The 24,470-nt window shown below is 40.1% G+C and overlaps 2 protein-coding genes across 3 annotated transcripts in view; both read right to left on the reverse strand.

The window, feature by feature from the left end:
- fam20ca (FAM20C golgi associated secretory pathway kinase a) overlaps positions 1–14,152 on the reverse strand; it is a 42,009-nt gene extending 27,857 nt beyond the window's left edge. Inside the window, exons 1-3 of the mRNA XM_075453379.1 lie at positions 12,702–14,152; positions 12,280–12,464; positions 9,074–9,152 (exon numbers count right to left, since the gene is read on the reverse strand). Coding sequence (XP_075309494.1) covers positions 9,074–9,152; positions 12,280–12,464; positions 12,702–13,252 — 815 coding nt within the window. The 5' untranslated portion in view covers positions 13,253–14,152. The remainder of the gene's footprint in view (positions 1–9,073; positions 9,153–12,279; positions 12,465–12,701) is intronic.
- The window catches only part of rps2 (ribosomal protein S2), a 371,318-nt gene that overhangs the window by 164,538 nt on the left and 182,310 nt on the right, over positions 1–24,470 (reverse strand). The window lies entirely within an intron of this gene.

Consider the following 24,470-nt stretch of genomic DNA (forward strand, 5'->3'; position numbering starts at 1 on the left):
AGAACTTACATCCATTAACGTGTTGATAAGGTTGTATAGAAAGCCACATTTTGACTATTTTATATATATTGTAAAATCACTGAAATACAGGACACACTAGTGGGTGACAATCATATCCACCATCTAGCTGTTGTCTTTATGAAAATTCCATGCGCTGAAATCTGGGAATATGGTCAAAATGCTGCAACACGAGTATTCAGACAATCAGACATCAGTTCCTTCACTCATAATATCATTTCCTGCAACTCTGCTGGCGTGTAATCACATTACAGCAAGGCAACTCAGAGCACTGTCATATTACTCTGAGAGCGCATAAACACTTGTTAAACGGAGGGCAAAAATGGAGAGGATCTAAAAATACAGAGCAGAGAGGCTCTGAACGGAGGCGAGTGACAAGCTGAGGATTAGTACCGCCTCAGCGAATCAAACAAACAAGTCAGAAAAGAAGCATGGTCAGGAGGTGGAGACAGAGAGGAGGATGGACAGCAAAAGGGAGGAAGGGAGGGCTGGTGATGAAAAACACCACTTCCTCAGGAGCTGACCTAGTAAAACCTTCATGAGAGAAGTCTTTATGCGAAGTGTGTATGTGTGAAACAGGAGGCTGTGAGGGGAGTCTAAAATAAGACAGCCCTCAGCGTGTCGGTGTCTGTGTGAGTACGGCTGTCAAGAACAAAAGTTATTTGAGATTTAAGTTGACGTTCAGACACCTTCAGTGCCAGATGCTACGCTGCCGACCTCCTGAATCAAGAATAGACGCCCAACTGAGCACAGAGAGGAGGAGGAAGATGAAAAGAACATTACTGAAAACGGAAGAAAATTAAGTGATTATTATGACAGATGTGACTGATACAAAATGACTGATTGCAGAACACCCAAAAGTGTCAGAGCACCCAAACACACACACACACGTTAATGATGAGACAGAATTAGATAACAAGCGGAACAAAGATGAATGATTGACACTTCAATTAAAATAGCCCATGCTGAAACTCTGCTACAGACTTTATGAAGGCATCACAGAGCTGATTTAAATTCTCAAACTGTGTATGTGTGTGTGTGTGTCGATGGATACGCAGATATAACAAACCGCTGAATTGCAGCTAGTTTCATGACTGTCAACAGAGCACTAATTAACTGGCTCATCTCACAACCCACATGAGGTCACAGTGCCCACACACTGATTGCACTGAACAAACACTCACACACACACAGCTATAAACACCGAGTTTGAACACACGAGTCTGTAAAGCAACCTCACAGTGTGTTGCTGCAAGACTGAGAATTTCATTAAAAGACTTTGTTGACATGGACACCCGAAATAGAAAAATATACAGCAAAAAGTGAGTGAGGCAAAAGAAAATATTTGAAACTTACATCGTGGAAGAAAGCCGCGGTGAGAATACTAACTTTACAATAGTGTCTGCCCAAGGCTGGACTGCACAAAAGTCTTTGATAGAGGAAATAAAAGGGAGGAGGGAGGAGAGGGGATGAAAGAGGAGTGTGGGGAGGGGATGGGGGCTGTGTAAGATGAGCAATCCTCATCCACATTAGCACAGCTTAAAACACAAATTAATCTTAAAGACCTTCAGAGGGAGTCAGCAGTGCTCAGAGCCTGAAGAAGAGCTGCTGGGGATGGCTCTCTGTGGCACCCTGGCTACAAGTACAAAGCTGCATGAGAAGCAGATGTTGAGGATGCCTAAAAACAGAGCACTGGTTTTGTGTGTCTGAGAGAGGTACAATTGAACATAGAAAATGACAAACAAAGCAGACATTGTTTGGTAGCAGATGCTATCTTTGCTTTGTATGTTTCCCTGTGCTTTATTCTCTCAGCACAGATCCATAGTTACGTCATGAAAGAACAAGTTACACATAGGAGTAGTGTGCCTCTTAAATTAGAATACCAGTGACTTAAAGGTAGGACAGCTTTGACTCGGAGTATGAATATGTAGAAATTTGACAGTTGTGAGAAACCTTAATTTTTGTTCAGTGATCTTATTTTGTCAATATTTCTTTTTAAAATCCCATACAAATGCATAAGAATAACACAGTTATTCAGGACTGTAAGTTTAATAAAATGGTGTTATATTATATATTATAGCTCCACTATCTAAATGTAATGCTATAAATAGTAGATGCCCTGCACAACTTTAGCATATATAATTTCTCACTACATACTGTGCTACTACTCCATAAAATTTAGCTTAAACTTATCATGTCTGATAACAAATACTTAGTAAATTGGGAAGTGATTTGCATTCCCATATTCACCACTTTCATGATGTTGTGTAGTTCAAGTTTAAATGCCTCAGAAAGCTCAAACTGTAATCAGACACTAAAAGGTTGGATAGAATTATTTTCATCTGTGTTAAAACAGCATAACGCCCCAATTCTATTCCTGAAAAAAATAGCACCTTTTTTTTAACAGCATTATGAAAAAAAGCATGCTTTAACTGACAGTTGGCTTCATTCAGAAATGTTTTTCACAACCCTATTAGGCACCAACTGTTTCTCAGCCTGCTACTATTGCAGAAACCCATTGCAAACAAATTTTGTCATTTACCTTACGTTTCAATTGGGAAACGTCTCTGTCTCTTACTCACAGTCAAAAAGTTTAAGCTGAGTCCATCAAAGTATGTATACACAGAACAGAGTGAGAGTAGCTGATGATTACTGAATGTCCATTAGCTCTGAGTTCTAAGTGGCTGGCGATGTTACCATGGTGAGGTTAAGTGCAACATTCTATCTGACTCAGACTGAATTTTCACTAAAATGTTGTCTCAAACTGCTGTTATTTACAGAACAACTGTAGCTCACAGTGACTTGACTTGACTCCTGAAACCATGACCCCTGCAAGGCTTCCCTGTACACATTAGTGTTATGTTTATTTTCCTTGAGAAACAATTTCAAGATAAAAGTAAGTTGAAATACAGTAACATGTGGTTTCCAGTAAAAATCCTGCTCACACTTTGTATTACAGCCTATGAGTCAGCTCGGCATTTTCCTGCCATTTGGAGGACTCTAGCGCAAAAAGTGTAGTCTCACTTTTGGATGAAAAAATGGTGTCTGCAGTGAGAAAAGTGTGAGCGCAGGTTAAAGACATTTTTTTTTATTTTGAATTTTTCAGCTTCTCCCACTGTAGAATTTAAGTTACGCTCTAGCTCTGAATACTCCATGCATTCATTAACATTGGAGATTTTTTCCAATAAATCATTCGATATTTCAGAAATGGTAAAACGCATATCTGAGAAAGTGTCATGTGAGTGAGCTGGCCATCGTGGAGTTTGCACTGTGCAAATATGGTGCATTACAAAATCGTCGTTGTATTTCTAACATTTACATTTAGTGGGACTGCACTTGCAGAGCAATTCCACCAAGAAAGAAAACGGTTTGAGATATACGAGACACAAATATTAACACTGAGGTATTAATGTGCATTTGTTTGCAGATTTTCGATTCCCTTAAGTGATGGCACACAAAGAATAGACAAGCTAGACTCATTTGAAAGGAAAAGCTGAACACACACATACACAAACCCTTCACTTGAAATGTATAGCCTCCTCTATCTGTCCCTACTCATGAACAAACCCCACCTGCTTCATGGATGATTGTCATTGATTTGAACAGACAAATTGCTTGGCATCTGAGCTGCTGCTCTTGTCCCCTGGCAGCCAAGATAGCACAGTAGGGGCCTACTGAAAAGCTGAAGACTCTTTCCTTGCCAAGCAGCTTTCAAATAGAAAGGCTGATTAAGCCACACAAATCATGCAGTAAAAGTTTACATAACCTGTCAGCAGGGGAAAAGATGGATGGGAATTTTCAGCAGAAGCTTTTTCATAAAATGTAAGATCCAGGTCACAAACATTAAAAACACTGTGGACTGGATGGCAAGAATGTTAATGTGAAAAAATTGACACTTCATTTGCATGCTGTAGGGTTTTTGACTTGTCACAGAAAAAATCAGCAGGGAAATGTTAAATGGTGAATAGCTGGGAGCGAGTGAGCTGGTTTTCTTTCGTGTTTGTAAGCTGAGTGTGGGCTCGCAGTCATCACCTCCTGTGTAATATACCCACAGAGTTGCTACAGCTGCAGCTTGGCTCACTGTTCGCACATTTTCCAGTACCAGCCGTGGGGGATGGAGGGTGCACGAACTCCATAACCCCCACAAAAATATTCTCTTTGCAGCTTGTGTGTACATATACAGTATGTGTGTGCCGCAGCTGTGCGAACAGATGTCTATAGTAACACGTCTCATCTGTGCATGTGAATGCATCCAAAGAGGAGTTTAGACAGCACTTCTTAAAAGTGTGTCCAATAAATGACAGCCAGCAGCATTGGAAAGGTTCATGTGGGAAATCTTTAGGGAAACCCCGTTAAATGAGTGACTACCAAAGAAAAAAAGTAAAATGTTAACATTTTTGCCTCAGGCTTTAAACAAAGCCAATGTATTTTATTCAGGAGGGGGTTTTGTGGGGATGTTCAGTGAAGGTCTTGCTTGCTTTGAAACAAATGTCTATACTTGTTAATATGTGTTTATGCTTGCGTGTAAATGTGTACACATTATTCAACAAGAACAGCGTGATAATGTCAGGGTATTATCCTTTCTTTTATTTGCATTTTATTGTTTTTTTTTATTAGAGATCATCTCCTGTATGAAAGCCAGTTAATTAAATTTATGGACCAGAGTTTATTGTTAATTTGTAGACAGATGCTTGTTATCTTTCATATGGTCAGAGAAGATTGCACTGAGCTTTTTGGCACAGAGGGAACATTTGTAGGAGGAGGATGAAATCTGCGGGATCTAAATTATTATAAAATCTTTAAGTCATTCCAAGCTGTTACGACAATACATGAAAATCAGTAATAATAAGATATTTCACGATCAGATCAATGTCAGCAGAGGTTATCACATGGGTCCGTGTATATGACGGCCAACCCATTTTCCTTTTGATTTTGAAAAAACAAAATCGGGAAACAAGACGTTTTGAGCATGTGTGTGGTTGTTTGTCTCATATGTCTCTATGTGGCCCTGTGATGGACTGGCAACCTGCCCAGGGTGTACCCCGCCTCTCGCCCGATGATCGCTGGGATACGCTCCACCCCCTCGCGACCCGACCGACGGATTAAGCGGGTATAGAAAAAGGAAGGATGGAAGGATGGATGGACTTGGTCATGACCCGGAAGCAATCCTGTCCCCACACATTACGCGCCCACGCAGCATCAATGAAAAATTGCTCAATAGTGTTGAGGAATGGATGTTCTTTTTCGAGGAGGAAAGCGAGTCAGGCTGAATGGCAGCAACATGTCAGAGGACAATATACAGAATTTCCAGTAGGTGAGTCCCTGCTCAGCACACCACCTCCTTACATTTCTCTCAGAAAACCCCCGCCGTGGGGCTCCAAACTGATTACATAAATGTCAACACACGTCATTCCATTATTTAGTTTTTCCCTAATAAAATCAGCAAACTGGTGCAACGCCATTGTTTTTGCATAACTGTTTCATCCAAATTAAATTTGCTCAACAGGTAAGGCCAAATTTCTTCTTCGCTTGTGTTTTACAGACAGCTTCCGGGGTCACGACCAAAAAATTCACAGACCATAAATAAATATTGAAAATCAAAATATTCACCTGATAATACAACTTCAAACCTGAAAGACTTTTCCATGAACATCCATGCAGAAATGTCACTTGTAACCCAACTGCTAGGGACATAGGTCTATAGGGTCTTATGGTGGTGGGCTGCAATGGATGTGCTATCAAACTGCCTGTAGATGGTAAAGGAGATGAAACTGCCTCTTGAGTGTTGCAGCTATGCTTCACAGCAAACATTGCTGGCTTTTGTAGCTCGAAGAACTCAAGCATGTCAAACCAATTAAATTCCCGAACATCAGGACATATTTAATTCCCTGCAGTGCTACAGGTTGGACATGCGTGCCCTACATAGCGCCACAGTATGTCATATGTGTTATATGTGTTTATACATACAAGAGCTTTTTATTTGCATACCCCACGGTTTCACCTCCTCTGTCAAACCCTCAGCCCCTCATCTGACAAATCCATTTTGCATGATATGAACATTAGGGGATGTGCGCACACCGCAACCAGGAACTTGGCAGTGAAAAATAGGTACGAGAGATGTGAGCTAGATAGACATGAAGATCTGGCATGAGGGGGGGTCTCCACCCGGCCTGTAACCTGGTTCCAGCTGGAAGACCCAGTTCCTTGACAAGTTGGCGGTTCTCTCCATCTCTCTTGACTATATCTACTTCTCATCTGTCTTCCAAAATCAGTGCATGCTCTGTTACATGGCACTTTCTCTGACATCCTGGACAGCCTTTGATCGTTTTTACCATAAAGTCTTCTTATTCTCAACTCTTGAGTTCAAGTATAGCCTTACTCACATTCAGTTTAAATGGCTGAGAGAACTATTTTTTTAAAGATTCCCTCACGTTTCACATATATTTGTTCAGTCGGGGTGTATTAGATATCTTAAGTTCTGCAGGAGCACCTCTTGAAAATGATTTACAATAACCATATAACTGATATAACATATAACTGAGAATAATTGGATATGTTTCAAAACTCTTGGAGAATAATCCATCACAAAATTCAGGGGAGAACATATTTGTTAGGGATGACTTAAGATCTCAGGTAAACTGTGGGCTCAAGCTTTAAAACACAAAGTTATTTACACAGATAAAACAAAGAATATTGAATATTGTACCAGACCTACACACAGAAAAAAATCTTGTGGAGGAGTCTGGCATGTCTGGCAAGCTGTCAGCTTTTGCAGTCTCCTAACCCATGACAGTATGGAGATTTGCATCAGCCTCAAAGGAGGCCCGAAATATCAAAGCTTCTCTGAAGCACCTATTGATGCAGCAGAGCAGGAAGGGTGAAGGAAAAAATTGCATCACAGGAAAGTTCTAAACTACTGTACCCAGAATGCACCACAATTCCTAAAATAAAAGATTGACTGATGAATATGACAGAGACAACAAAAGCTCATGATGTTGTTCAACAAAAACAGAACAAAGGTTATATTTCTATATTATATCTCACAGAAAAATCTTTATTTTTGTAATTACATGGTCAAAGCAAGAAGCTTGAATCAAATTTGATAGGCTACACAAAGAGCTGTAGGAATCTGTAGCTTGTGAATCAGAAACTGATCAGAAATCAGAACTTTTCTTTTGTATTTATAAATGTTTTTAGAAAGCATTATAACTGTTGCTATAATTATTTATTTTTGATAGAATTTCCTGCATAAACAATTTAACCATTCAATCATAATCAATTGACATCTGAATTGTCACAATGCTAACCTGAGACTTTAATGATTCCATGAGTAGAGAATGCATTGAAAACACACTATTCTTTGACAATAAAACAAGAAATATACACTAAATGAAGTATAAAGGTAGTTTTACTAGTGTGCTTGTTTAGAATTCCTGTGAGTTGCAATTATGTTTTCATATATTTCCCTGGAGTAATTTCCAAAAAAGGCAACATATCCACTCCACTGTATTCTGTCTGACCAAACTGAATGCATGCATATATAAAAGGACAATGTTCCACAACTGATGATGCATGACTATCTCCTGATACAGCTTATAGCTGGTGCTCTGCTGTGAGCACCAGCCTCGGACCTGACCAAACCTCACAATGCTCCCATCTGTGACCAATCCTATCACCACAGTTACACTTAAATGCAACTCATACATGCACACATATTGTCTGATTGCCCATGTTGCTCACAGTCTACCCATGAATCACTAAGGCAAACATACACATACAAACCCACGATAGCCACAAGTCTTGTCAGATATGACTATGTTGATTTTGTCTGCTGGGTGTTGTTGTTGACATGAAAGGTTTGCAAGAGATGCTTCAATTGTCATAGTCTGAACTGTATTCTCTGAGGGTAACTTTGTACACAATGCCTTGTGCTCTAAAATTCACTAATTGACCTTGAAATGAAGGACATGTGCAACTGCGAACTGCAACTACTACTGTTTGGCGTAAACACGAAGGGAAAAAGGCACTGCATCGAAATTAAACAAGGCTGAAAAAGGGAAATAACACCCAACACTAGCTGAATAAACTTAGATACTTTGCAGCCTCCCCATAAATGTATCCCTGATAGTATTTCTCAGCATTTTGGCATTCATTCTCACGCTAATATAGAACCCACATTTTTAAACTCCTTATCCTTTGTTTTTCCATACAGTAATGTAACTTTGGCTGGTACAAAATTGGGCTTTTGATGCTTGAAATAAAGAACCATCACAAACTATGTCAGGCAAGGCTGTCAGGTTACGACATTTTGAAGTTTCAAAAGCTTCCCTCACTAATCCTGCAAGCACTGAAATACAAAAACACACACCTGCCTTGGACTGTTTTTATTGTTTCACCTCTTTTACTACTTCATTTTCCCTCTCCTTTCGACAATCTAATGCTCTCCACAGGGCCTCTCAAGCAGAAAACCTTTCTGCATTTCATGGCAATCAAACCAGACGCATGAGCAATTACTTGTGATTGCAGCCCAGTTGACCTGGACATTGTTTATCCATTTTGACATGGGAATTCATCAGGAAAAACTCAGACAGCTGAGAGGAAGGCGATTTCTTTATCAAGTGCAATGTGCCTTTGCCGGCACGTATGCCTCCCTAAAGACATCTTCATGATGGCTCAATGCTCATCTTAATTAACACATAAGCCTGTTGATGTTAATTAAAAAGCAGACGGACGATTCCCCACCAGAGAAAGACCACATAGAGGGATGAGATGTGTATATGAACACTGCGCAAGACGCAGAAGCAGTACTTGGCAACTACTTGCATGAGATTGTGTGCAGTCCTCCTCAGACTATACTCTTAAATTGCATCAAAAAAAGATATTTGGTGGTAGATAATCTAAGAAATATATTCAAAGCAGATAAACTACAGCTGGATGTTTTACTAAAGTTAATCCAACAAGGGTCATAATATTAAAAACAACCAGACAGTGTAGCCTACTGTATCAAAATGTTGTCTACCTGTGAAATCATGCAGGACATTCCCATGTTACTTACTTCATTGGCTTGAACAGCGCTTGTCCATAGTTCTGGAAAGTCATGATCAGCTTCAGCTGGGTGCCTCCTGATTTCATGGCTGGGAGAAAAACAAGTGAGATGTTAGATTGTACTCTAAACAGTTGAAAGTATAAACACACACAGGCATGGAAAACAAAACAGTCATGCATGTGCACAACTGTTTTGTTATTTGCAAATGTGGAATATTCAATTTTGCATTAAGTCATAACAGAGTTTGCACATCTGCTGACCAATTTATCAAACACTGCACAATCAAAGTAGAATCGTGGCAGTTACAGGAGTTGTGTGAGACTGGGCTCAAAAGCAGCAAAAAGTGGCATGAAAAGCATCTGCTTGCAACTGACAATGGATGGCTGACCACAAAATGAATGATTTGTCTGAATGAAATGGAGAGACTCTGAGTTCTTGTAGGATGTATGCATCTTTAGAACAACTGAAGTGGCTCTGAGGGAAGCAGTAACTACGTATTTCTCTGTAGCTCTTCATTGATTGCACACATTGTCAGTGACATCTTGTCTGCGGGGAGTGGAGCCAGAGCCTATGTCTCTGACTATCAGTCATGTCCATGGTGTTTCCCGGAGGGTGATGGAGACCGACTGTGAGCTTCCTGCCCTTCTGTGACTCAAACAAAGGGACCGCCAAGCCTGTCTAAATGCCTTGTGTTTCTTTCACAATAGACAGGCTTTTAGGGGATTTGCCCGTTTATTACAGCATATTAACTTAAGCATATTACACAACACAGTGCTTCTGCCTAACCCCAATATCAGCATAAGCCCCCTGTGGAGGACCCATTTTACTGACTGGATTGCTGCCTGAGATGCTACTTGCACACTACCTCCTGCATCGAGTTGTATTTATTGACCCTCTTGCTGTTTTGTCTCAAGAGTTCTCACAGTTTGTTTCTGACATTCCCCCCCCCCCCCCTTTTTTTGTTTGTGTATGTCACTCTTGTATTCACAATCTCTCTCTGTTATGCTGTCGGTCTTGATTCATCTTACTCAGTGCTGGCAAGCCTCCCGTTTTACTGTGACTCAGTTTCAAAAGCTTCTGGATTTTTTTTTTCATACACTGTTGCATGCAACAGCACCACCTACATAACCCCAAGTGCAGCGCCTTTTCTTTCTGACAAAGGGAAAAAACTGAGTGAAATCAAAGCCAAAGAACACACACAAGTATTAGGCCTACACATTTATCAAGATTTACCAAGGCCAGGTCAAGTGGATGGTGTTGCACTGTAATCCCTAAAAGTAATCTTTACACTTGATGCATCCATACAGGAAGCCTTAAACCTCTGAGAGATTGGAAATCACTGAACTATGTTTAAAGCTATGATCTTGGATACATAAGCCAAGCTTACCAAAGAACTGACCTCAGTGCACTGCTCAATGCTTGCATTGGAACATTTTGGTTTCTATTTGAAAACTATAAAAGCTAATCCTCGCTGAAAAGCCCAGGTAAAGCTTGTTTGATTGTTTCTCTGTATTGTAGCTTGGCTGACATGACTTCAACAATAAAGTTTAACAGGACATTTTTTGGACTCCCTGATCTGTTTGTGTAAGATTCTATATGCTGGTGTTGATGCAACCATCTATCTCGCCCTGTTTCTTCAAGGTACCACAAATAAATCGACGCACTTGTTTTCTTTCTTACACCTTCCCGTTTGCTAGTCTTTGAGAGGGCTCCAGGCGTCGCCCACCAGTTTCAGATTCCCCTCTCGTGCTATGATCATAAATCCATCCCTCTTTCACGTGTGCCTCCATGCGCTCCTGTGCCTATGATTTATGAGTTAAGCTGAAGCATGAACAAATGGCCACAGCCTGCCCCAGCAGAGACACAGACACAAAGAACGAGGAAATGTTTCGGAGAAAATGCTGAAGAAGGAAACTTTCTAATGTCGTCTCTGTTTTCTCATTTTAGTGAGACAGATAAGTGGCGAGTGCATATTCTAATTACAGGGAACTGTAATATATGCTTCCAAGGATGCAGACACTGTACTGTTTTTCTTTTTTTTCTTTTTTTGCTGCAGACAGACACTGCAGGCACAGGTAGTTACAGTAATGATTACATTTAGGGAAAGAACACCATAGTAAAATGACAATCCTCAAAAAAACAAACAGTTTCACATAGCATTGTCGACATAATTGTCAGCTGCACTTTCTCAAAAGAAATGTGGCCACAGTGATAACAACGTAACAAACAGAGCAGTCTTATAAGAGACATGTCTTTTATGAAAACAGACAATACAGTCAGCACTGAATGTTATTTCATTGATTTCCAGATATAAAGAAAAGACTGATATTCAGAGGGAAAGTGTAAGACTTTTTTTTGGTCCTAGAGTGTCATTACAACATGAAAGTGTCAGAAAAACACAATCTTTTTAAGAACATTAATTCATCGTTCAGCTGTAGGTTGAAAAGGAGACAGCACACTTTAGTGTTTTTCTCCCAACTCACTTGTAGATAATGTGATCCATGGCGATATTTCAAGACAAATTCAATGTTTCATATGAAATGCTATAAATACGATACAAAGATTGTGTGTTGCCAACAACAAGCTTTCAGTGTGTTGAAATGTGAACATTTGTATACCTAAAAATGGGGAAAAAATAATTTGTGCTTATTGCTTTAACCTGCACGCCGATGTATAGAGTTATTTCTGCTTCGACCATTGTTAAATTACATTATCAGCAAGATCACACTTATACATTTGTATGCTGCCTCTTTAGCTCAATAAGTAAGAAGGCCAATCAGTATGGTTGTGAGTTTAATCTCCCATTAGAGTTTTCTTGCAAAACCCAGTGGCTGAACTGAAAAGAAAAATATTTAAATAAACAGGTGTAAACATTCCATAATAACCTGTTAAAGTTACCATAGGCTGAAACTGATCTCTAATCTTTATTCAGATTAGTTTTAAAAATGAGCCCTGAGGTGAAAAACCTTATACATTGGCATTGTATTATAGGGTAGCATACATTTCTAAGCAAGACTTTTTACTGAAATGAAATACTGGCTAGATTTACGAGGCGTGGATGTTGCTTGTTGGAGCTGGACAACAAGAAAGGCCAATATCTGATAAATAAAAAACATGTCATCTGTACAGGCCTGTTGCCTCAGTCTAAATTGGTCAGTAAATCCCACCATCTCCTAAACTGCCACCCTTAACACGGCTCTGCCTGATTGACTCACCCACGCTGGTGATCCTCTGTGTGACCAGGTCCTTCAGCAGAGCGTCCAGCACAGGGCTGTGTCTGGGGTACAGCTCGTAGCGGTTAATGCCAATGTGGAAGCGCAGCCAGTTGGGGTAAGACTCTGCCGTCCCCTCCGCAGTTGGAGAAAATTCATCCTCATCCTCGTTCCCTTCATCATTGTGCCTGGAAAAAAAACAAGGGTGAGAAAGAGAGGGCAAGGTTTAAAGAGTTGAAAGAGGCTGTACATGTAGACAGTATTAGGGATACTACAAGTACAATGAATATGTAGGCTAATAAGTCAAGTGTGTTTCAGACAACAGACCATATCAATAAGATAGATACAACAGTTAATCGTATAAAAAACACCTGACTGCTCTCTGTCCCACTTAAAGCCCTGAAGTTTAATTCTCATCATCTTACCATCCTTGGTTCCCCGTTGCTCTGGGGTAAAATTTGATGTCAGTATTGACATTAAATAAAGTGTCATCGTCCGTGAGGGGAGGAAGGGCAACCTTGTATAAAGGATGCTCAAACAGAACAGACAGTCGAGAGACACTGTGGGCTGACATGGTCCGACCACCGCTCGCGTCCCCTATAAGCGGTTTGTGGTCCTCCGCTTTCACCACCGATTGTCTCATTCGCCCGGGGGAGTCCGCTTTGTCCCCGGCGGCTGTTATCTTTTCCAGGGAATGTGATGTGAGGTTGGAGCTCGGCTCGTTGCTGAAATCCTGCAGGATTCGCAGCGTGTGCTTATTAGGCCAGCCCGCTTCGGCCGCAGACCTGGCGTGCTGCTTTCCCCAGCCTCGCGCCTCTCTGCCAGCGTGGTGAGCGCATTGGCAGCCGCCGTCCGCGCTGTCCGCTCCTGCCGCCCTCTTCTCCAGTTTTGGTAACAAGTCTATCATGATGTGCATGGTGCATGCGACTAAAAACACCATGAGTATCAGCACTCTGAATTTACGAAACAATATCATGGTTATGAATATATCTTTCTTTAGTAAGCTTTAAGAGCAGCGCACCTTACGGCACCGACATTGATGTCTAACAGTGTTATTCTACGAGAAGGCTGTAATAATACTATGGTTTTCTATGAGCATGTCACACATAATGAGCAGCAACCTATGTTAAAAAATCCATCATGTTTGGTAGTCTTTATTATTCACAATGCTCCCAATTCTTCATTTTCCGACAGGTGGATAAACCAACACATTGTGAAAACTGGACACTTGACGGGCAGCGGTTTAAAAAGTGCTCCTCGTTTATCGCGTTGTTAAACAGGCTGCTGTGTTGGGAGGCGGAAGGCTGAACACAATCTTTCAGAAGATGTTGCAAAAGGGAGTAGGGTCCCGCTGAAAGCATCGGCAGTCTTCCTCAAACCTGCTTCCTTGTGTTGCTGTCAGCGCGGAATGAGATGTCAAACGTGTCATAATTGTATTCAAGGGAGGAGAAAAAAAAGTCATAGTAGAGATTGATTTCACCTAGTCCACAAAAAGCAGCCTTTTTCTGGTGTGTTTAAAATTAATTTACAACCAAAAAGAAAAAGGGAATATCCCCCAAAAGAACATGTCATCCGCGACGAGATGCTTGGATGCTGCCCCACTTCTTGACAAAGCTGCTGCTGTCTGCGAGTCTCGCTGAAGTCAAATCAGACGCAGGCTGGCAGGTGCTCGGATCCTGGTCGTGATTTGTCCTCTCAACACTGCCTTGACTTCCTTCCAAGTGTTCATCCAGGGTGGGTCTGTTAAATATTATGATCGAAGCCATCTGAGCCCAGCCTCAGTGGCGTCATGAGGAAGAGATTGGCTACGTCCGCACATGCAAGTAGCACTAGTGACAAGAAAGGCGAGCTTCAGGGATGAAAAGCTCCGTGTTGAAATCGTTTGAGGCTGCAACTACTCTGCGAGCAGCCAGAGGGCGGTGAGAAAACCTGGAACTCGGTGCTGCCCACATAATAGCCTATAGCCTATTGTATACAGTGGACAATGTGTAGGTATTCCCACCGCACGTCCTTAATGAAAGGCCACAATAATCTGCTGGTTCTCAGAGGGGGCTCTCCGGGCCCCCAAGGGTACTTGAAAATGAGACAAGGGATCGCCTGCAAAATGAGAAACCATTGAATTCGACTGTACATTCATGGGAGGTATTAAGGATCAATGAGTCATCAATGGAGAGAGTAGATTTATGCTGGCAAAAAAAGAAAAAAGAAACAAAAAAAAGAAAAAAGAAAACGACGAGGTGGAAAATTGCAATAGGGCTCTGTGGCTGAAGCGCCACATAGTCTGGCCATGCTGACACATAAAGTTGTATTTGAGTGAAGTGGGAGCATGTTCATCAGTATCTCTTGATGCATAGACAGCAATCTTGCAAGAACAGAACATGTATTATTGGAGGTGACACCTCACTAACAGTGTCATCATTTTTATTCATGCGCATTACTTTTGTTTGGTTGAGCAGTGATCCAGCTTCAGCTCTTCTGAAAGAAATACAGCCTTGATCTCCCCCTGAGGCATCACATTCTGACATCCAGGAAGCTAATATGACAGCAGATTGCCACTGCAAAAGAGCTAAGCAACAATGTAGCCAATATATTAGACTCTGCAACAGTTCTTTTTCACTGTTCGGGTATTGTTGTCATAGCTTTGGACAAGGTGTTAATTTAACCTCCCAAGCCACTGAATGTGATTTCATTATTATTTTTATGTTAACGATATGCACTGAAAATGAGGCACTGGAGCCACAATAACAATCAATCACTTTCTCCCTTTATCCTCAAGTGCATAGACATTAAAACTGGTTTCACATGATAAGCATAATAACCAGCAAGTTTCTCTTGCAATCATATTCTTTTCACCCTGTTCAACACTCCTTTGTTTGCAGTTTAAAATAGGGACTCAAGCTCCCCGTGCCTGCTAAATTCATCCAGTCTTTATGACAAGACATCATTACCACAGAAACATGAATGCACACACATCCAATCTGAAACGTATAAAGTTAGATTTGATGAACTAAAGAAATGAAATGTGACCGTGGTTCTTTTGGTGAATAGTTGTAAAGATCTAATACCAAAACCTTCCCATTTGACACCATTTTACAATTTTACGTTGCAGCATCCTAAGATAATAAAAAACCTATTTATGAATTTTTACCCCACAACCCAAGAATATTTCAATGGATCCTCCAGCAATGTGAGAACATGGTCATGATAGTTCCGGTTACGCAAGACTCGTAAAAGACAGATTACTCTTTCATTAGTAATTTGCCAGGTTTTGGATTCAAGAGTTTGGTATGTTCAAAATTACAGACACCGCCATCAAGAGGTGGTTTAAAACAGTTTTCAGTGATGTTTGTGGGATTCGTTTGATATCTGACAATAAGTGAGATGATGCTGAATTCTTAGAAATATTAAGGTGCAAAGCACATGAACATAAAGATATAGAAGAGGGTAAAGCAATAAGGGGCAAAGAAGATGCTTCAGGAGGCTAAGGGTGCAAGTGGACTAATGCTCAGCTGTCACCAAGCAGACATACCGCTTGTTTCCCACCTGGACCACTACTTTCTCCACCAAATTTTTCATTCACTTTCTATTTTACTTCTTGTTTTTTTCTTTAAATCGAACTTTCTGTGCAAATTTGAAAGAAAGATTTTGAGGTTGAGGCATCTAAACTACTTAGTAAGGACTGGTAAATTCTTACTGCTTGCCCTAAATAGAATGTCTCAGAACATCTAGAGTTAGAAATCAGCATTTTCTAGCTTAATGGGGTAGCAAGTTCCACATTCTGCCAGCAAAAACACACAACATTGTGCTGACATGAAAGGAACCTCTAAATCAAAATCATTGAATGCACAGTTTCTCCCTGTCTGCATTAATAGAATCGCTTTATTTTGAAGTTTATTTCAGAATTTACCATGAAGCAGCGCTGTCAAAAGAGCAACACTTTGACATTGGAGTTTTGTTTAACGTCCCAAAGGCTGGTCAAAGCAACTAAACCAAAGAAGAGAAAAAAAGTTAAAGTGTAATGACAGATTATCGTACCTCAGGTCCAAGTATAAAATGTTCTAAGGTCAAGAAATTGCCAACAGGGGTTTAAACTTGCAGGAGATACCTCATTACAGATTCATTATCTAATATGCATGGTGTAATGTGTTGAAAGTGCAACACTTGTTCCTTGCAGAAGTTACTGAATTAAGAGCAAACTAGTCAAAAAGTAGTCTGGATGTTTGCCATTTTCTTTGTACTCTTTCTTTTTTTTTCTTTCTCTCAGCAGGGTTGGTAAACACAAGCGTGCTTTGTGAAGTGCACTTTTGTCTGGTTGCATCATCTACATCTTTGCCATTTGCGCAGACAACAGGGGACCCTTTCCCAGCAGGCTCCTCAATGCAGGCATGGTAAGAAAAGATCCCCAAAACAGTCCATCACACTCCAAACAGACATTAACGTTCACATTACTCCGAATGCGTGTGTAACATTTACACCAAAAGGAATATCCAGTTCACCTGTGCTTGAAATATGACGTAAACTCAGATAAGTCACACATCCAACATTTTTTTAAATCATTGATCATCCTGGTTTGAGCTTGTTTGAAAATTATACCTTTTATGGAGGTTTTTTTAGTGGGACCTTGAGTAACAATAAGATGTCAACTACTGTGCCATCTGATTTAGTGGATAATGGAGCCCTCTGATAATAAGTGATGGACCAGTGGATTCTGTAACTGTCATATCCCTTTTAGAAATAACCCATCCATAAACACATACAGCGAATCCTAAACCTACACAGCTGGCTTTTTCTGTGTCTCCACTTCAAGGTCACACCCTGCTGTCCTCTCATCTCCCTGAGCGCACTTTTACCCTGTGAGTCTTTGAAATGACGAGATCAACACAGCAGGACCGCACATGACGCCAGTAGTTTCATTATTCAAATTCTGCGTCGTGCTGTGGTTGGCAAATTGTCCAAATGAAAGACTTGTATGACCCATGTTTTATATCACACATTAAAAGGAGTATGACCTGTAACATTAATGTGTTCATTCTTGTCCATTTGATGGTTTCAAGCTGTAATTGAAACTGAAAGTGTGTAAATCTAAGTCCTCACGCTCGTAAAATTTGCTTAATAAATTGTTAAAAAATGGAATTATTGCAGACTAAAGTATAGACACGATGGTGAACAATGCCCCCTTTCACACTATGTCCCTTACATGTTCCCAGAGAAGTCCATTTTCAGCTTGTTCTCAGTCAAGTGAATAAATGTGTCATTACTCAACACCCATCCTCACACTCATTTTCCCTCCCTCCATTTCTGTCACTAGTTCAGACTTACTCAACCCCTTCCATTCTTTTATCCATCCAGTGATGCCCACTGCCAAATCATTTCTCAAAGCATTTTCATCGCTATTACTTGGTCACATTATTCCCCAATTATAACTTCTATACATGTGACATTTGCACATCCATTTATCTTTCACATTAAAACGTTTTTTTTTAACAAATCATTAGGCTCATGTAACTGCCCGACAGGGCTCGATGTGACTAAGTGATAAAACATGTCATAGTTTTTAGTATTGCTCCCTCTCTTTGTGTCTAATTTATTAGATCAGACATGTTTTGCCTTCGTCTGGTGCTAAAGTTACTGGTTTATAGAGTTGAATAATCTTGATTCTTGCAAACCAGTTGATGTCAGCGAGGTGTGTGAGATTCAGTTGAACTTTGCATAGACTGCTTCCAACCTGAGGAACAGACAAGCCCTCAGGTTAGACTTTCAGACACACAGGCAGACACAAAAATATTACTCAGTAAATTCCAACTGGCCAAACCAGACGGAATCCAGAGTATGCATCAATCTTTTTTATCCTGAGTTTTAGTTTATCTGTTTCCCCCTCTTGATCATTCAATTTTCAATACCCAAGGTTTATGAAAAAGATATAGATCAACTTCACCTCTGAATTTCACCATGATACGTTTACATCTTTCTTTATTTGGTTAAAAGTAACCAATTAAGAGAAGTTGATACATTTTGAATGAGTCTTATTCCAAAATTGTCATGTACAGGGGATTAGTCAGGGGACCTTCAATTTGTAATGAGGTGGTCAAGGTTAGGAACACATCATGGTTTGCAACAAAACTGACCTTGTCATAACGTAGCACATCAAAATATCCCTTTCCTGCATTACTGGTTCAGTATTACTGTTCAACCTCAACACTGTTTTATTTCACCTCCTTTTTCTTTTGTCTTTACTTTGACTTTACTTACTACTTACTTACTTACTATTGTATTTCTACTTTGTACACATTACAGGTGGTCCAGGTTACGCATATTTTAAAGTTATACTTTTAAATGATTTAGTTAAGGTTGGAAAAACATGGTAAGATGTTTAAAAACACAAAAAACTAATTTTGCAATTGAAAGCTTTGCCAACATTTGCCACATTGCCATATTGCTTCATTAGCTTGGGACATCCTGCATGTCCAAAAGGGAAGTTTGGGGGTTTTCAAAATTAACACAGCAGACACCTGACTAAGCTTCAGTGTGATGAGTCTTTCAGCTTTATGCTGATATAATTTAGCTAATAATTATATGAAATCCTCAGCAAACAGACAATTAATTTTTTTCTTTAGCTTTGGGTGTTACTGTTTAACATTATAGTACCACATAGTTGAACATGGCCTCCAGTCAGAATCTGTCCAAAGTTCTTTACTGCTAAGAGCAATAATTTCCTCCTGATCATATACCCACTGTTTTTTTTACCTTCTGTTTGAATAGAAAAGCAAGTTATTAAAAAAAACTGTAAGTTTTTCCAAATAGAGTAGATAAAGAGAGCAGCTGCTTCCATGAAACAATCACCACAGTGTTCCATCAGAATTTATGGATCAGGTCTGTGCTAACTGGCAACAGACATTGATACTGTGTGCCAAAAGCAATTACTGCATGCTTACAAGCTCAGACTGATCCCAACATAAAATGTGCTTAAACCCTCATATGTGGTTAACGTTTCACTTTCACTGTTTGAGTTGCTGCAAATTGAATAATTCATGGAATACCTTTTTGGTATTAGTGGATTGTGACATGACCCTGCGTGCCAATATGTTTCTTTTGGAGCATGAGATGAGTTGGGATATCAGGGTAGCAATTTGCTTGCTTGTTAGCTTTAAGATCTTGTTTTTATCTAGATGAACAAATATGGCAGTGGCATGAATTTCAACTCAGTGCGCATAAGGGGAGGGGCAGAAGCCAAGAACAACTCCTCCAATTGGCCCACATGGTGAGTCGTGTACGACAAGCACGCATAAGCCAAGGAAATATGCATCATTTTCTCATTTTGGTACTTTGTATAATTTGACTGAGCAAAAGACAAAAAGGTTAAATAGACTTTTGCAATTTCTCTGGCTGGCCGAAGGCCTGCGTTTGGCAAATTGAAACTCTGAAGCGCTTAAATATGCCTCAGAGTTTCAATTTATTCCAAGTCATAGAGAGATCTAGTTCAGCCCAACTTCAGCTGCCAAATGCGGTAATAATTTTTAATGTCTTGCATTCCCGCAGTTCACATGAATGATGTTTGCACTTTGTCAGGAAATTGAGAAAATAACTTCTGAGGAGTGGTGTGTGGGGGTTTGTTTTGACTGCATAATATCCAAATCTCATGATTAATGTTTATGACTGATAAATGAATAGAAAGCCTTAGATTAAAATAACATTTATCAGGGACCATAAAATTCTGCTATTTGAAAATAAAACTTTAAATGGACAGCATGGTACGTGCCACAGGCTTTGTTAAACCTTTAAGTAGGCCATATTATATTATTGCTTCTTGTGGTTTTCCTCTGTTTTCACTCTGAATAGAGGTCTGGTCTTAACAAAGCCCAAAGTCCACATAAAGGTTTGTTACTTCCTCCCACAGTAGACACGGTTCCTAAGCTGCCTCAAATGCCTTGTTTATAGACACAGCTTATATTCCATTACCTATCTGCACCACCATGAAATACATTTGTATTATGAATGCCTAGTGGCTAGACTGGCAAATGTCAAACTACGAGCAATTCCATTCAGTATTATTAATATACTAATTAATGTATTAATGTATAGTCACTAAATGTTGCTAAATGACATAATCTGCTAATCACCTTATTCATGATCTTATCTTCTACTATTTGTGGCCACTATACAGTTGAATTCCCACTAAAGCTGCTGTTATTCACATATTTCACTGTTACTGTCGTTAGACAGCAAAACAAGTCTGAAATTGCAACTGAAAAAAAATGTCATATTAAAACTACACACAAACCCACCATTAATTTCAAGGCATTTCCAGCCTGCCGCTTTGGAAATGCCTTGAAATCGATATTTTATAACCACAGCATTATCCGACCATCCACAGAAGTTATTATGGCTCCAGCTATATTTACAAGAAGAACTATCACTCAACGAAAAAGTTAGACGTTATGTAATGTCTCTTCATTTTTCCTCACACGATGCACAGTGTTTTTCAGAGCAACAAGCTACTAAAGCAACACTGGAGAGAAAGGGGTTTGTTAGCTGGATGAAAAACCTCGCTTGTGGGAGACTGGTGACTGCCCTAAAAGTTGCTAAATCTAGCAACAAAGTTGTGCAATTGTTAATAGTATTTGCCAACCCAATTGAATCAAAAAGTTGACCAAACAGAGCAGACTGGGCCTAGGGGTGCCTTTAGGAGACAGGAGCTAAGAACTTGCAGGATGAAGTGGACAAAAGTTGACCATTCTTTTATAGCCAAAAGGAGGACTTCTCTATACTTCCTCAACCTGTTGGTGGTACCTGCTGTGCAGGGACTTATCCTTGCATGATGGCTACTCTTCTTCCTTTTCTTCCTAATTGGACTCCTGCCACCAGATGCGTTCACTTACATGGGTGAAAATGTCCGTATTTGTGTGGGTAAAATTTCCTTTTGATGTTTGGAAACAAACTGTGCTCTGGATAAAATTGGGCATGTGTTCAGCAGTATCTGGGATTAAAGACTTCTGATCACTATCGCAGGGCCCTGATGTGAAGAGTGTGGACCCTTCTTTCACAGCAGGGAATCATTCTTGACAGCAGAGAGACAATGATCAAAAGTTTTCAATCCCAGATCCAGCTGAACACCCACCAAACTTCATCATGTTATTAGCAGTTCATCGCTGATGACCACTTTCACGATGAATTCCTGGATCTTTGTTGTTTTGTCCTGGATAGTACTTCTCACTAAGCCCTAGCTTCCCTTCTTCAATCGTTCCTCCTTAGAATAGGCTACAGTGACAGGGTGCTGAACTTGGGGTGTCACACTTTATGCATTGTGAGGAGCTTTCTATTCTTGATATCAGAGAAGGATCTCCTCCTTTGTCCAGGTTGTTATACTAGTCGGGTACCTGGCAAGGCATACATGTTGGTAGCTCACACTTCACTCTTTGTACCTGGTTGTGGTTGAAATCCATGCGATCTTGTGGTTGCTATTTGTCTGTGGGAAACCAAGGGATTTGTAGCTGTCCTAAGCGTCCACTATTTTGCACTCTAGAAGGTCAACCCCTTCAGTTTTGGTTTGCTTGTAAAAAAGGGCTGCCTGGGAAGATCACAGTGGATTTCATAAAGGCATATGTAAAGGAAAAAGGTCATGTGTCTGTAGTTCATTCATACTTTAAGATTAAGACATTAAGATTACTTTATTGTCATGTGCAGACAAATGTTAACACAAAATTACTCTTCCACATTTGACCCATCCAGGTTGGCACCTGTTGAACACACATGCACAGAGTCACACACTCATGGAGACAGATGCCATACACTGGAGCGGTGGGCATCCAATCACAGCGCCCAGGGAGCATGGGGGTGAGGGTGCCTTGCTCAGCTGTGACAAGGAGGTGGACTGCCACCCCTCCAGCTGTCAGTCCATCAATCTCTTTTAAGTGGTGAGAGTGGGAATCAAACCACTGACCCTCTGGTTATTGGACAACCCACTCTAACCACTGAGCCACGGCCATCATAGTTGTGAATTACACTTTAAAATTGTTTTCCATTTTACTTATTTGTTATGTTAATTTGGATGTATTTTTCCAAATTCAGCTGTTGTAGTTATGAAAAGTCATTTTTGCGTTAAAAATGCTGCCAAAGATCAGTTTTGTTGTGAACAAAATTTAATTGTACTGCTGTGTAAAGACAAAAAATGCACAGAATTGAACTTCATATTATTGTGGCTTCTCAGGTTGGGTGCACAGGACTGTTGGATGAAAGAGTCCAAAAATAACAGTTAAAAAAATAGATAAAATAAAATAAAATATTTGCTTCGAGCTAACTCGGTAACCCCTTCCAATGAATATCAAGGTTTTAACTTGTCAGCATGTCCATTATGATGTTTTTTTTTTTTTACTTGCTTGAAGACATTTCATGAGCAACATAAGAATTCATCTCAGTGGTTGAACATTTCTACCATGGAACAATAATGCACCGTAACTCAAAGACATGGATTCAAACAACTGCTTTCATCAAAACAAACCCGCAAAACCTAATGGATTGAGCTTTTTTAGAGCAGTTTGGGGGAGGGTCTCACTCTCCAAAGTGAGTTGTGCACATGAACAATTTAAAACTTCATATGGTGTGAGTGAAGTTAAGTGCTAATCTCTACACAGGGAAACTGGATGAACCAAAATTTATAACCATAATTCATAATCGTATAAGCTTGGGCATTATACCAATCCAACTGTAATCATCCAGCAAAAGTCCAGATGTTAGATATACACCAAATCAACTTTCATCAAATCATCCTCACCAACCTAAAGAGAGTGAACTGAGCAGTTTGCTGTCTCTTTGTGGCTTTAACTATGTTGTTACTTGCATTTCTAACATTTTTTGAGCAGTTATGCTGTGAACTGCTCACACTGACTTATTGATAACCCACATTAGGAAGTGACAAATTTATCTAGCATTTGGAACAAGTTTGTAGCTGTTTGCTAACAAAAAAAATAATGCTGGACTCGTTATAGTATTGCCACTAAATGAAAACTTTTGTAGAGAGGAATATATAAATACATTACCTCCTGATACACTGATTTGAAGGAAACCTTGTAAAATTTGCAATAGCATGTAGAGCAGGTTACTTTAACAATGTTTGAGGGGAGACAAAGATTAGCTGGCAGCAGCTAAAGTGAGTCAAAGGTGCAGAGTTACTTTTTAGCCATTTTAAGGAAGGGCTTATTTCCAAAGTAAAGAAAAAGACAAGGTCAGATAATTTGCTTGGGTCCTCAAATAACCATGCTGCAATGTGCAGGAATCTGGCCAGTTTGTATTTTTGAGTTACTGTGGTCTAAGGTTCACAAACCAACAAACAACATAACACATTAAGAAGAGAGAGCTTTTATATACTATAAATTATAGTCCACATTTCTAGAGTTAACAGGAGCTCTGTGCTCTGCTTCCTATCGGAATGAGATAATCTGGGAATGATTATACCTGCAGTGCTGGGTTAGCATGACTTTTTGTGGGTCACAACAACCAAGTAACAGCTTTGTGATGACGTGGCATCCTCCTGACTGATTTAGGTGTACGTGCAGGACCCTATGTGCAACAGGGTAGCCACTTCCTCCTCTTGGCTCTGGCTGGTTTAACAAGCTGTTTGTTACACAAGAGTTTAGCATGGCTGCAAGCATGCCTGCTGCTGTGTCCCCTGTGGACCACATCCTGTTACCGCTCTGCTCCTACTCGCTTGTTGACACATAGGCCATTGCAGGGCATTCGCTATGATTCTAAAATATAGACATGAAAGGAGATGACAGACACACATGTATAGTGAGGAATGGGCATTGCACTCCTGATTACAGTGCCTGTTTGTGTGATGGCCTGTCTCTGGTTGTGTTTGGCCATGACTTTTCATCCTGGAAGCCCATAATTAGACAGCACCGGATTCTGCCAGGGAAGGATGAGGTTAAGGAGTGGGAGTGATTGGCCTGTTTTGTTTAGTAGTTCTCACAAAGAGGAGTGTTGAGGCTTAATTACAGGAGTGTCACCCCAGCTGGACCTTGATGACACATTTCCTGTAATTATCAGAAATGATCGTTATTGACTGAAAGATGAGAGTTAGAGTCATGTTTAATTGCATTAGAATAATTGCGTATTGATGGAAGGGTTGAGCCCTGTCCCTAATGATGAAGCTGCAGTCTGTCAGGTGTGAAAGTTGTTTACATCACAATGCCCAGAAA

This window comes from Odontesthes bonariensis, chromosome 21 (genome assembly GCF_027942865.1).
Source record: "Odontesthes bonariensis isolate fOdoBon6 chromosome 21, fOdoBon6.hap1, whole genome shotgun sequence".
Taxonomy (NCBI): domain Eukaryota; kingdom Metazoa; phylum Chordata; class Actinopteri; order Atheriniformes; family Atherinopsidae; genus Odontesthes; species Odontesthes bonariensis.